At 36.3% G+C, this 14,059-nt stretch overlaps 1 protein-coding gene across 3 annotated transcripts in view; it reads left to right on the forward strand.

Moving 5' to 3' along the window:
* myripb (myosin VIIA and Rab interacting protein b) overlaps positions 1-14,059 on the forward strand; it is a 150,012-nt gene that overhangs the window by 113,503 nt on the left and 22,450 nt on the right. For all 3 annotated transcript variants that reach the window (XM_065294859.2, XM_065294858.1, XM_065294860.1), the window contains exon 4: positions 7,593-7,729. In XM_065294859.2, coding sequence (XP_065150931.1) covers positions 7,593-7,729 — 137 coding nt within the window. The remainder of the gene's footprint in view (positions 1-7,592; positions 7,730-14,059) is intronic.

Raw genomic sequence — 14,059 nt, forward strand, 5'->3', positions numbered from 1 at the left:
CACTTAAATTCCCTTTCTTTCACATTCTGATATCTTCTCCAGTTGTAGATGCCTAAATGCATTTGGTTGGTGCATTTAGCAATTTGTGTTAACAAGAAACTGAACAGGTGTACCTAATAAAGTGGTTGGTGAGTGCATACGTTTGTATAAAGTAGCCTATAATCATATTTTCAGACTGAAATGTGATTGGTTTTGTCGTACTTGCATTAATTGCTGCCTTCATTTAGTAATAGTTAATTCAAGGTCAGACTCATTTAAAAATGACATGTGCAGCATTTCATTTACATAACTTTTAACACTGTTCTGTTTCTGCCTTACAAGCACTGATATTTATTTTAAGTAATGCTAGTCTTGTGAATGAGCTACTATAGTCTACACTCAATACCCAGATATTCATTCATTGTTTTACTTTGACACCACTAAACCAACATATAACAAAAACATCACTGTGTAGTAAATTCATTTTAATTATAGCCCTTCTTGTTTTAGGAATTGTTAGAAAGGTTTCATGTCTATAGAGACCAAAATGAAACCTAACTACAATGTAGGTTACTTGTACAGTATGTAAGATTTTAATATTGCCATATATGATGAATAATCGTTTAAGATTACATGTATTTATTTATAGAAGAATTCTAAATTCAGATATACAGTGCATCCGGAAAGTATTCACAACACTTCACTTTTTCCACATTTTTTTTTTATATGTTACAGCCTCATTCCAAAATGAATTAAATACTCCATAATGACAATATGAAAGAAGTTTGTTTGAAATCTTTGCAAATGTATTTAAAAAGCACATATTTATTATAAATAAATATTAATATTTTGTCAGTAAATAATACACTGTAATAAAATATTAAATGATTAGTAAATAATACTGTTTGTGAGTTTGTTTGGAAGATTAGTGAGCTTTTGGTCAAAGAATTGGGTTCAAACTACAGACACTTCAGTACACTTTATCATGTTACCTACACTCTAAATACGTTGAGTTCTTTCAACCCATGGTTGGGTAACAACTTCCCATCACAGGTTTATTTACAGTATATCCCAATGTGTGTTCTGTCTAATATTTACGCAGCCTTGGGTTAAAAACAACCTAACATATTTTGGAGCGTATTAAAACCCAAAGGAAAATGTGTTTATTATTCTCAGGAGAAAAATATATGTACAGTATAAGTAAATATAATTTGTTTATTTTAATGTTAATATACTTCTCACAGTCATATGGAGTTCTTTGAAAACATTAAAAAGCTGAATACATCAATACACCTGTATTCACAGACACAGAAGAATGAATGCAGTGCCTACATTTATTGAACTCATTAGCCATACTGACAGACATGTGTAATGAATGGAGTTTTAAGGTCTGTGTGATTTCTAATGACTTTTTGTCAAGCAGAGCACAGCAGTCAAGAAAACATTTAAATGTGTTCAAGATGACAGCAAGTGTAAAGAAACAAATAAAGGAAATAAAATACACTATGTGTACATTATTTTATAAATGGCATTCATTTATTTTCATGCCAAAGGGTAACAATCCATAGTAAGGATCCAAATCACTGCTGCAAGGAATACTGTGTGTGTGTGTGTGTGTGTGTGTGTGTGTGTGTGCGTGCGTGCGTGCGTGCGTGCGTGCGTGCGTGCGTGCGTGCGTGCGTGCGTGCGTGCGTGCGTGCGTGCGTGCGTGCGTGCGTGCGTGCGTGCGTGCGTGCGTGCGTGTGTGTGTACCTGGTAATTATCACGTTGTGGGGACCAATTGTCCCCACAAAGATAGGAATACCAGTGTTTTTGTGACCTTGTGGGGACATTTTAATGTCCCCATGAGGAAACAAGCTTATAAATCAAACAGGGTGATGTTTCTTGAAAATGTGAAGTAGCAGAATGGTTTCTGTGATGGTTGGGGTTAGGGAATGGGGTAGGTAAGGGGAATAGAATATACAGTTTGTATGGTATAAAATGCATTACGTCTATGGAATGTCCCCACAAAACATGGAAACCAGAATGTGTGTGTGTGTGTGTGTGTGTGTGTGTGTGTGTGTGTGTGTGTGTGTGTGTGTGTGTGTGTGTGTGTGTGTGTGTGTGTGTGTGTGTGTGTGTGTGTGTGTGTGTCCTCATGTTGTTTAGTACTCCTAGTGTGACTTTGTATATGTTTATGTGTTCCCATTGTTCAGTTGGTAAAGCATTGCATTAGTAGTGCAAAGTTCATGCATTCAATTTGCCTGAAGCACACATACTGCTAAAATGTGTATTTTGAAAATAAAAGTGTCTGGCAAATGTATACAGTAAATGTAAATGTTGCATAGTTCCATTAAGAAAATTTAACAGTCACAGACCCTTGTCTACTGACTAACAGACTACAAAAAGTCAGACAAGAAAGACATGTGGAAGTAACGGAAGTAGTGATTGGACCCCGCCCATCTGCCATACCCTGTGACCTAAAGTGAAGAGAGATCGTTTCGAGGGGGATTTGCGTTTTTTATTTAGGATTATGATGTCACATAAATTATTAAAATATAATGAGGCGCATTTGTAAAAAAAATACCACAATTCCAAAAAATACCATTGTGACTTTAGGAGAACATATCCAGGAAATAGAGGATGTATGCATACACTATACTACGGTATGGTGACTCACATGCGCACATTATGTTTTTGAGTTGGTGTTATACCTACAGTGAGGTTGGAATGTTGTTCTGAGGTTTTTGGACATATTGTCACAGGCAATTTATACAACATAGTTGTTATTCATGTTTGTACCACATAAGCATGGTGTTTGTTCTGTGTGAGTGTGTCTTTGTGTGTCTTTATATGCCCATGGCTGTTTAGGGTTGGGACATTATGTCCTGGATTCTCTGGCAGGTTTATTCACTTTTAAACCAGTGCGAATGGGTGAGTGTGGGTGTGCGCACACTACTGACCTGACCACTGACCCTGACCACCTGTTTGCAGTTTAGTGCTGCTATTTATTTGGGATGAAATGTAGGAAGACTTCTACATGTAGACTGCCAATACTTAATTTTTGTTATTAATATTATTGTAAAAAAATCAATGTAAATTTGTGAGCATTATATAATAAAGAATTATAAAATATAAATAAATTATTATTCTGTAAGTACATGTGTGACTGTGCCTGTAAAAACCCAGTCATTATTAAAAAAACATAATATAATGTAGATATCTTTAATTCTGACTAAGATCATGCCAAAGATTGAAATCAATGACTAAAATCAAATTTTAATGCTCCTAATCTTATAATTAGGCTCAAAACCTTAACCTGCTTTTCTCAGACAGGGTCGTGTATATGTTATGGATGTTATGCATTAAAACAATGTTACATTGCCATACTTCTGCTCGAGTCACTGTTGATACTCTTTGTACAAGAATTTAGTAACATTATGTAATGCATTTCTCATAAAATATCTTTTAAAACAGTGATTTCCACCATGTATTCAAGATTTAGGCACTTCTGAAGGCAAATAATGTTGTTCATTTAACTTTCTGTTTTCACTTTCTCAATGCAGACAGTGCCTACATTAATGCTATTTAAATATTAACACTGTTCCTCTGGTTATTTGCGAACTTCATTTTGATGCCGGACTTTAGAAGGAAACACATAAAAGAGACCTTTATTACTTAAATGAATATATGAACAGAAAAGCATTCTGGGATTGTTCTCGCTCTGCTATAGGCTGCTGCTTCATTAAATCTTGTTGTACATTATAATGTCATTTACTTCAGTAATAGTTGCTAGGGTGCTTTAGAGAGCTCAACGTCTGCATCTTTATTCTGAAAGTGGGTCATGTAGATGATTATTGGTAAACCTCATTATGTCTACATATAATGGTTGTGCATAAATCACAATTGATAGATTTTCTTGCCTTTCAAAGCAACATGCTGCCCACAGCCTATTTTATGTCTGTAATATAGACATATTTCTAAGTAAACAGGATATTAAAGGGACACTCCACATTTAAAAAAAATATATATGCTCATTTTCCATTTTCCTTAGAGTTAAACATTTGATTTTTAGAGTTTTGGAATCCATTCAGCTGATCTCCAGGTCTGGCGGTACCATTTTTAGCATAGCTTAGCGCAATCCATTGAATCTGATTAGACCATTAGCATCACGCTAAAAAATAACCAAAGAGTTCCGATATTTTTCCTATTTAAAACTTGACTCTTCTGTAGTTACATTGTGTACTAAGACCGACGGAAAATTAAAAGTTTGTGATTTTCTAGGCAGATATGGCTAGGACTAAACTCTCATTCTGGCGTAATAATCAAGGACTTTGCTGCCGTAACATGGCAGCAGGAGGCGCAAGGATATTACACAGTGCTCGAAAATAGTCCCCTGCTATTGAAAGTTACTAAGGGGACTATTTTCGGCTGCTGCGTAATATCATTGCGCCTCCTGTTAACTTTTTGGTTATTTTTAAAGGGATGCTAAATGGTCTAATCAGATTCAATGAATTATGCTAAGCTATGCTAAAATGGTACCGCCAGACCCAGAAATCGGCTGAATGAATTCCAAACCAGTAAAAATCAAATATTTAACTTTAGGGAACTGGAAAATGAGCCTATTTCCCAAAAAAGTGGAGTGTCCCTTTAAAATTGAAAAAACTGCAGGGCGCTGCCTTGATTTTATCCTTTAAGAATTGATTGTTTTTCAAACCAGTATGATTTAAGACTTCATATAAAAATTTATTCAGCACAACAATTTTTTGTCTTTGGAGTAATGTGTACCAGTGAATCACAAAAATAATGTGCAGTAAATGAAAATATGGTCAACTTATTCTGAACAAGTTAAATGGACATTTGAACTCTTTCTCCCCCAGAAATGCTCTGTAATGTTCAGAAAGAAAGCCTTTCCTTTGGTCCTCCTGTGTTTCAATGCTAAAGTGCCCTGCTGCACTCCGTACCCCATTATCTCTCTCTTCCTCTGCTCGTGTTGCCCAATGGACGCAAGTTCTATTCATTAAAGCGTCAGAAAGTCAATTACTGTAATGGTCTCGATTGCAGAGGGAAGTGCAGGGTAGCTTGGCAAACTCACAGATGAGCGTTTTAATTCCCTGCACTGATTTTGTTCCAAACTTATTTAGACGAAGAGGAGGGGTTGAATGAGGTGTCTTCTCGAATATATATTAGTTTTGGGAAAACCATCAGTTTCTCTGCACACAGTCAGCCTGCAGTCAGAGTCTGAGTCGAGACTTTGTTGTACTTTCAAAATACAAGCCCATATTGGTTGCTTATGAGTGGGTATACATATATTATTATCATATACTGTATATTATGTTTTAATTCTTATAAAATTTTATAAAATCATACCTATTATATAATATATAATTATTTATTACACGGCTCTCTGGAATGCTTGATTCTGATTGGTCAGTTGAGACATTTGCAGGTTCGTTCTTTTCAAATAATAACCGCTCCAAAATAATAACGCATAGCCGGACTACTTGCACGAGTAAAATCGCTCCGCGCCAATAAAGATCAATAAAGATTAGGCTACTGTCTGTTTGGCACCATCTTGTGACAAACACTCGACAACCACGACAAGACACAGACAGCTTACTGAGACTGAACTTGACAAAATAGAGCATGACAGCTACGAAGCCAACACACAAAAAAATACAGAATGGGCATTAAAACTTCTCAAAGACTGGCTAAAAGAGAAAAAAATGGAGACAGACAAGTATGAAGCAGAGGATCTTAATAAGGTATTACGATCATTTTATGCATCTGTGCAAAGTTTCGCGGAAGGATAAAAATGTTAATTTAAAACAAATATGCCAATAAAATGTTTCAAATTCATATTCATGTCCAGTTTTTTTTCTTATGTGGCAAGTAGCCGTGTAATAAGCGGGATAATGTAGAGGCAGCCGGTAGTTATTGGGAAATAAGCCCCTTCAGTGTGATACAAGACCCTCTGCTTCGCGTCGGGTCCTGATCACACTGTCTGGGCTTATTTCCCAATAACTACCGGCTGCCTCTACATTATCCCTTACATAATATATCCTCTATAGAATCAGTCTGTCTCTCCCCCAAGGGTTTTTTCCCTCCTAGGACTTTTCCCCATGGTTTTTCTTCTAGGTTTTTTTTTCAACTTCTGGGGCATCTGCTGGCATTAGCTTAACTTAGCACCCTCTCATATACATCACATTATTACGGTTAATCTTAGCCTCTGTATTCTGCTGCTTATGTTTACGGATTTTCCGTGTTTTCTCCTGTATATTAATGTATTCTAAAGCTACTTTAAAACAATTAAACAATTGTGAATTATAAATTGTGAATTATAAATAAAATTGAATTGGGTGTAAATGACGCTCTGCATATTTAAAAAATTTTCACACAAATCGTGTTCGATTGACATGTTTTTTATGTTTCTGAATTAATGTAGTGTATTTTAGAGGTGGCTTTATTTTTGGCTCAAAACAACTATTACTACTAAACATCTACTAAACAACTACTCCATTATTGTCGTAAAAACACTTCAACTCGAGCTGTCAAAAGCAACTAGTGATAAAGCAACTTGCAAGTTTAAATTGTAATAGATTAGTATATTTATTATTATTATGTTAGAAAAGAGCATTGGCATGTTCATTATAAGAGATTCATGACTATGCTTGTAATGAAGCAATGGCAACAAAATAATTGTCTCTGAGCAATGAATAAACAATTATTATAAAGCATTTTTACGCTTAGCGGTCACACGATCTGTGTTGGCAATGACAGCACAATTTCAAAGCAGTAGTCTGATGGTGACATTAGGCAGTTGCTTCATTTGTATTAAAGGGGACATTTTACAAGAATTTTTTAAGATGTCAAATAAATCTTTGGTGTCCCCAGAGTATGCATGTAAAGTTTTAGCTCAAAATACCCCACAGATAATTTATTATAACATGTTAACATTGAAACTTTGTAGATGTGAGCAAAAATGTGCCGTTTTGGTTGTGTCCTTTGAAATGCAAATGAGCTGATATCTGATATATTGTTTGATAGTGAAGATTAAGGGTCAATATTATCCCCTTCTGACATCACAAGGGGAGCCAAATTTCAATGACCTATTTTTTCACATGCTTGCAGAGAATGGTTTACCAAACCAAACTAAGTTACTGGGTTGTTTATTTTCCAAATTTTCTAGGTTGATAGAAGCACTGGGGACCCAATTATAGCACTTAAACATGGAAAAAGTCACATTTTAATGATATGTCTCCTTCATAGCAGTGAGTACACATCACACTCACTATTTGAGGATTTGGTTATTGCTTCATTCAACCTACAACATATGCACACAATCTCACATGCACACAAACATACACCCTTAAAATGCATTTTGCTTGTATAGGATCTCATTGTTGTGAAAATAGTTTTTTAAGGTCAATCATTTGACATGGAGATCATCACTATGAATAATGATATGAAGTGTTATATTGTTGTTATAATTAGAATAAACCCATAGCTATTGTACGGCTCGGCAACTTTCATTTCCAATTACTGTGTCACTGTGTATATTTATATCTATAATTGTAGTATGTGTTTAATTTACCATCCACCCACTTTCTTTGTGTCTGTGTTTGTGTGTGTAGGCTCCTGAGGACGCAGTCTTTGGAATGGTACTACAATAATGTTAAGAGTCGGTTTAAGAGATTTGGCAGCGCCAAAGTCCTCAAGACTCTCTACAGGAAACACATTATTGAAAGAGGAGCATTATCTGAGTTAACAGGTACAGCGAATACAAATGAATATGACAAAATGCAATGTGTATATCTTTATGATACTGTAAGTTATACTGTAGTATCCCTGCAGCAGAGTCTTTCGTGTTTATTTTGTTTATACCTCAACGTCTACTTTTCACCTGTAAAAGAAATGTTTAACCGAAAATGATAACCAGCTTAAAGGCGGGGTGCATGATCTCTGAAAGCCAATGTTGACATTTGAAATCATCTAAACAAACACACCCCTACCCAAATAGAATCTGGACCTTCTTTTGATAGACCCGCCACACACATACGCAACCCATGCAATAGTAGACACGCCCCTTACTGCTGATTGGCTACAAGTGACTTTTGGTACTCTGCTTGACTGCCTTTTTCAAAGTGTTTTTCAAAAACCTTGCACATCGCCTTTAATAAAACACCAAAGTGAAAAAGCATGTGCAACTTGCAGATTATTTTCCAAGTAATGTATAATAAGCATCAGTTCTAAGCCTGAAATGTGACAACCACTAACCACGTAGGACAGTAGCTACAGGGTTATATTGATACTAATGATAGTAGACACGCTGCAATGTTAATATTAGTAATTTTAGCAGTTTTATTCGGCTTATGCAATAGTATTGTTAGCTGTGCATATGATGATAGCATTGAAGCTTGGCGTTGAAACTAAATATGCTTAACGTAGTATAAAATCTGATAATCGTCTTACCATTAGGCAGCACCCACACACACCTTACATCTCTCTCTATCTCTCTCTCTCAGAGAAAACAGGATTACTTGATCCTAGGCTTTAGTCTGAAATGAAAAAGAAAAGGGATTATACCGCATGAATCACTCAGCTACCGTACCAGCCCACCATATGTAACACAAATGACTACACATCCACCGTTGAGCGATCTGTGAAATGGGCTTTATTCACACCAATCCTTAAAACTGTCTGTCCACACTGAAATCGCTTCTTCTGACTACTGTTGGTGTATAGATACATACTGTAAGCAACAATGGCATTAAAGGGATAGTTCGGCCAAAAATGAAATAAAATCCATGATTTACTAACCCCCAAGCTGTCCGAGTTGCATATGTCCATCGTTTTTCAGACAAACACATTTTCGGATATTTTAGAAAATGTTTTAGATCTTTCAGTTGATTAAATGTAATGTTACGGGGTCCACCCATAGTCCACGACCTTCAAGTCCAAAAAAAGTGCGTCCATCCTTCACAAAATAAATCCAAACGGCTCCAGGATGATAAACAAAGGTCTTCTGAGGGTAATCCGCGCGGTGTTGTTGTAGAAATATCCATATTTAAAACTTTATTAACGAAAATAAATACCTTCCGGTAGCGCCGCCATCTTAATCGTGTCCGCATTCAGGATGAGAGCTTACGCAGCCTACGGAGGTTACTCTGCTGCTGCTCTGTGCCCCCGCCCTCTGAATTTGTCATACGTCACTAAGAAAAGTGCGTACACTACGCTAATACTCTCTCCTGAATACAGAGGAGTCTAAGATGGTGGAGCTACCGGAAGGTATTTATTTTCGATAATAAAGTTTTAAATATTGATGTTTCTACAACAACACCGCGCGGATTACCCTCAGAAGACTTTTGTTTATCATCCTGGAGCCGTTTGGATTTAATTTGTGAAGGATGGACGAACTTTTTTTGGACTTGAAGGTCGTGGACCCCGTAACATTACATTTAATCAACTGAAAGATCTAAAACATTTTATAAAATATCCGAAAATGTGTTTGTCTGAAAAACGATGGACATATGCAACTCGGACAGCTTGGGGGTGAGTAAATCATGGGTTTAATATAATTTTTGGCCGAACTATCCCTTTAATGCATTCATGCATTTGGCACTTGTTCACTTTTTAGGTCTCCGCTAGTGTAAATGTTACTGTTTAGTGTTCACTATATAGCATGAGGAAGGAGTAAGTGAATGTGCATAGCTCTTGCATACACTGCCCACTGTTTATTATGTTGCATTTATAAAATATATGCATTAGATGTAAAATAACAAAAAAGCCTCTTGAAATCTAATCTCATCATATACATGCACATTTTTGCTGTTTGCTTGAAAAAAGCTTTCAGCTTTATAATCTTATTTGCAGCTTGGCCTTTATGTTTATGTCTGTTTGTGGGTGTGTTTGTGCAGGCGTGCGCTTTGCTTCATACAGCCCTGACATCATCCTTATACAAGTAAATCTGTTAAGGCGACGTATTTTTTATTTATATACAGTTGCTGCTTGTATACAGTAGGTCAATGAATTAACCTGTAAGTGTGTGTGTGTTTGTGTCCAGACCTGCTTGTCTGTTTCTCTACGTCCTTGTAAAGCGACAGAGATCAGATTAAATAAGGAGACATTGAACTGAGCACACAGTGGGTCAGGGCTTCAGCTGTTAAATAGACTGTGACTCCATAACACAACACTTTTACTGCGCTCAGAAAGAGAGAGAGAGAGAGAGAAAGAGAGACACAGAGACAGATCACAGCGATCAAGGGCAACGCTGGTAGCAGGAAAACATTGTAGTGATGTTTTTGAGAGATTGGATTAAAGCATACATCACATTGTCATTTACAACCCAAAATTTCATTTTGCATAAAATATTGCAAACACAATGTTATTTTGTGAATATTGTTGTGGCAGAAAAATCATTCTATATATCTTTATATAAAGAGCAATACTTGGTGCTCAGTCCTTGTATCTGTGTATGTTGGACTATTTCAGTCTGTCTGTGGTGTGCGTGTGTGCGTGCGTGCGTGCGTGCATATGTGTGTGTGTGCGGAAATATATGAATTGTCAATCTCCAAATTACCTCATTTGAATTCTCGACATTTCTATATTGAAACTATTTAAGTGTGCTGTGTGAGTTACAGTCCTTAAGCTATGAGCCAGACTGACTTTAAATGCAATGAAGATTGTGAGTTAATACAATTTCTCAGGCTGTGATGCTGAATGGGTGAAAGTGTTCATGATATAAAGCCCATAGCTAGACATCTGCCGAAGCAGGGGTGTAGTTCCAGGAGGCGAATCCCCCCAATAATGAAAACTACTAATTACTGTATAGCACCTCCAATGTTTATACACCAATTAATAAAAACTTACAGTATGCACAATTGACACTTCCCTAATCCTCAAACCAAACTTTTGCCCCCTGCATCAAGCCATATTTGAAAAGACCACCTGTGCAAGAACATGCATCCCAAAACATTGTAAGTAAACACAAAAGATGTACACAAACTTAAGAATACTTAAAATGTAACAAAAGGTTTCATATGTGGTTAGACTGAACTGCTTACATGTCAGTTTTCACTGATGATCGTTCTGTATATAAGATAATTTATTTAAAGTTGTAATATTCTCTCTAATGGGCCACGTTCTGTCTGGTCGTGATATGTTTCATATGTAGATACCTGTGGTTCGTCTGTGCCTGCGTTTCATTGGCTGCGTATGGGCCGGTAGAGATAAGAGACTGTGGTGGTCTCTATCTCTATGCTGTTGTCATGGTAATATCGAGCTAGCGCTCTCTCGAGGTCAGCTGAGAAAGTGGAAAGGTCAAGGGGATGCAACAACATTTCCTATGGTCTCTCTCTCTCTCTCTCTCTCTCTCTCTCTCTCTCTCTCTCTCTCTCTCTCTCTCTCTCTCTCTCTCTCTCTCTGCCCTTTGTTAACATTTCAGCTTTGATCCCCAGCTGTTTGGGTTCATGGTCAGGATGCAAGTGCATATCAGTATTTTTGTGCACCTTATAATGGGTACAGCTTTTCACAGACTTATTGGGCCATTCTCTCTGAAAAAAATTACAAAACTTCATTTTTTATGAATACAATATTTTTGCTTCTTAGGTGGGCACTGTAAAACAAATGCAGCATTTTTTGTCAAATCAACATAAACCTTTATGATAGTTTCACCTAACAAATTAAGTTAAAGAATTTCAACTTGTTTTTATAAGTTATGTCAACTTATCACAGGTCAAAACTTCTAATAATAGTTTGAATAGACTTGCAACCAAGTGTGTTTTTTACAGTGTGTGCAATTTTGTAATACATTTGCATTTGTTTGCTAGCTTTGATCCTGCACCAAGATTTGTTTAGTTTGGATGTGTGTGTGTCTCTGGATTTATAATCACCATGATTCATGATGTTTTCAATCTAGTCACTGATGACGTTTAGTAGCATTCAGCATTGGTGATATTAGTGTCTGATCAAATATTAATTATATTTGAAAGTCCATGACTCTTACACTGGCCCAACAGTGTAGTTTCCTATAGTGTTCTGAATGATAGTTACAAAGTATTGGTTTTCGTTTAATTCTAAATAATAAATATGCAAGAAAAGGTCTCTACTCTAAAAATACTTTACTTGTAATAAACAAGAGATAAAAAATGTACAAACATGCAGAGAGACGTTTCAGCACTCGGACAGCGGCGTGAGTTTTTTTTTTAAAAAGCATTACTTAAAAAATGTTCTCATCTCACCATATCCACAAGTACAAGGTCATCATATACAATAAATCCATGGGGTAGCATTTAAAAAAAAAACATTTAAAAATAGATGCAAAACATTTATTTACTTACAGGTGAGTGAAGCAATCCTTTACACCTTTTAATGTCTTGTAATCTGTCCTCATTTATGTCCAAGAGACTCAGTAATAATCTTTTACATTTTAATCCTTTAATTTTTCATTTTTAAACATGTTTGTGTTCTACTGGGCCTCCACGCACGTTGTCGTCCCGTTTATGCCACATATTACTAACGCACTCATTAAATAACAAAAACAATATTATAAAATGGGCATTTCTGGTTCTTCATTCTGATTAGTTGAAACGTGTTCTAAGCCATGATAAAATACACCGGTAACCCCACGGTTCAGAGCACATTACAGAAGTATCACTGCGCCACTGTTGCTGCGTACTGATTTATGAAAATTAACACCACAGTCTTTAATCATATTTTTAATTTGTCTACAATTGCACAATTAATGGCAATATCCAGATAAATGTCAATAAATATTGTTGAGTCATCTCGTCGATAAAGAGAAAACGTTGTCTGAGGAGTTTATAACTCAAGTTCATACGTCCGCTATTATCCACTGGGTGGCGATCTTACCCAACTTAAACACTGACGCATTCACTCAACACTGAAAACACAGTGTGTAAGTTTTGATGGCTCTGAATCTGATCTCTTACATAAATTCTTCACAAAAATTGAATTATCTCCACTTTTAGCAAAAAAATTTGAGAGGTGATAAGAGAACAAATGAAGGTAGGATGTTTGTTTGAAAGCGGATGGTCTGTTCTTTCATTTGATATTTTATGTTTATTTAAAGAAGATCATTTTTCTGCAAGGCATTAAACTAAAACTGGGTGGCAACTTAAAAAAAAAAAACACTGACTGGGAAAGAGTTAAGCATGCTTCCAAGCATATTTGATCATCACTTCAACAGTTGCACAATGTAAATGTTAATGTATAAATTAGATAAATGGTGATTTATAAAATAAACACCACAGTCTTAAATCATATTTTCATTGTGTCTTTGCTGCATCTGTGTTGGTTGGGAACTGCGCTCTGTTTCAGTCACACTTGATTCTGAGGAACTACTTTGTTTGGCGGAAGAGTTATATTTGTACTAATATAATTACAACTTTTTTGTGTTTTATTTTATAAAATCCCACTAACGTTATGCATATGAAGTAACCGTTTTATAAACGCAATAAACCGCTCGAAGCAGTGGGGTTACAGTGCATTTTATAACAGCTAAGGGGGTTTTTGGCACTCCGCTTCGCGTCGGTAACCCACTGCTTCTTGGGGTTTATTGCTTTATTGCGCCATTGACTTTAGACTGTAAACCAGGTTTTAGTTGGTCAATGGCGTAGTCTTTTTTATTTGCCTTAAAATAGCAACGCGCCAACAATGCGCCTGAACACACCTCTTTTTCAGACCAGAACGCCCATGGGCGCAAAAGGGGGCACAAATGCATTTGCTATTTAAACAACGTGGCGCTAAACGTGAAAATGATAATTGCGCCGAGTTGAAACTAGCAAAAGACACTTGCGCCACACATTGCGCTGCATTGCGCCGGGTGTATGATAGGGCCCTTAAAGTCTTACTGGTGTGTGGGAATATTATGACATGAACTGCAGGCATACATGTGTTCAGGTAAATGAGTCCACATGCATCAAATATCATCTGCCTGTCTTTCTTAAGTCTTTTTTAGGATTATGGGTTAATGCAGTTTTCAATTTGTAAGTGTAGAAACTTAGTGTATACTTAGTGGATTTTAAAGGGATCTTATCCCCACACAGATCCACAGTGTGATTCTCTGATATCATTCTATATT

This window comes from Paramisgurnus dabryanus, chromosome 22 (assembly GCF_030506205.2).
Source record: "Paramisgurnus dabryanus chromosome 22, PD_genome_1.1, whole genome shotgun sequence".
Classification (NCBI taxonomy): Eukaryota; Metazoa; Chordata; class Actinopteri; order Cypriniformes; family Cobitidae; genus Paramisgurnus; species Paramisgurnus dabryanus.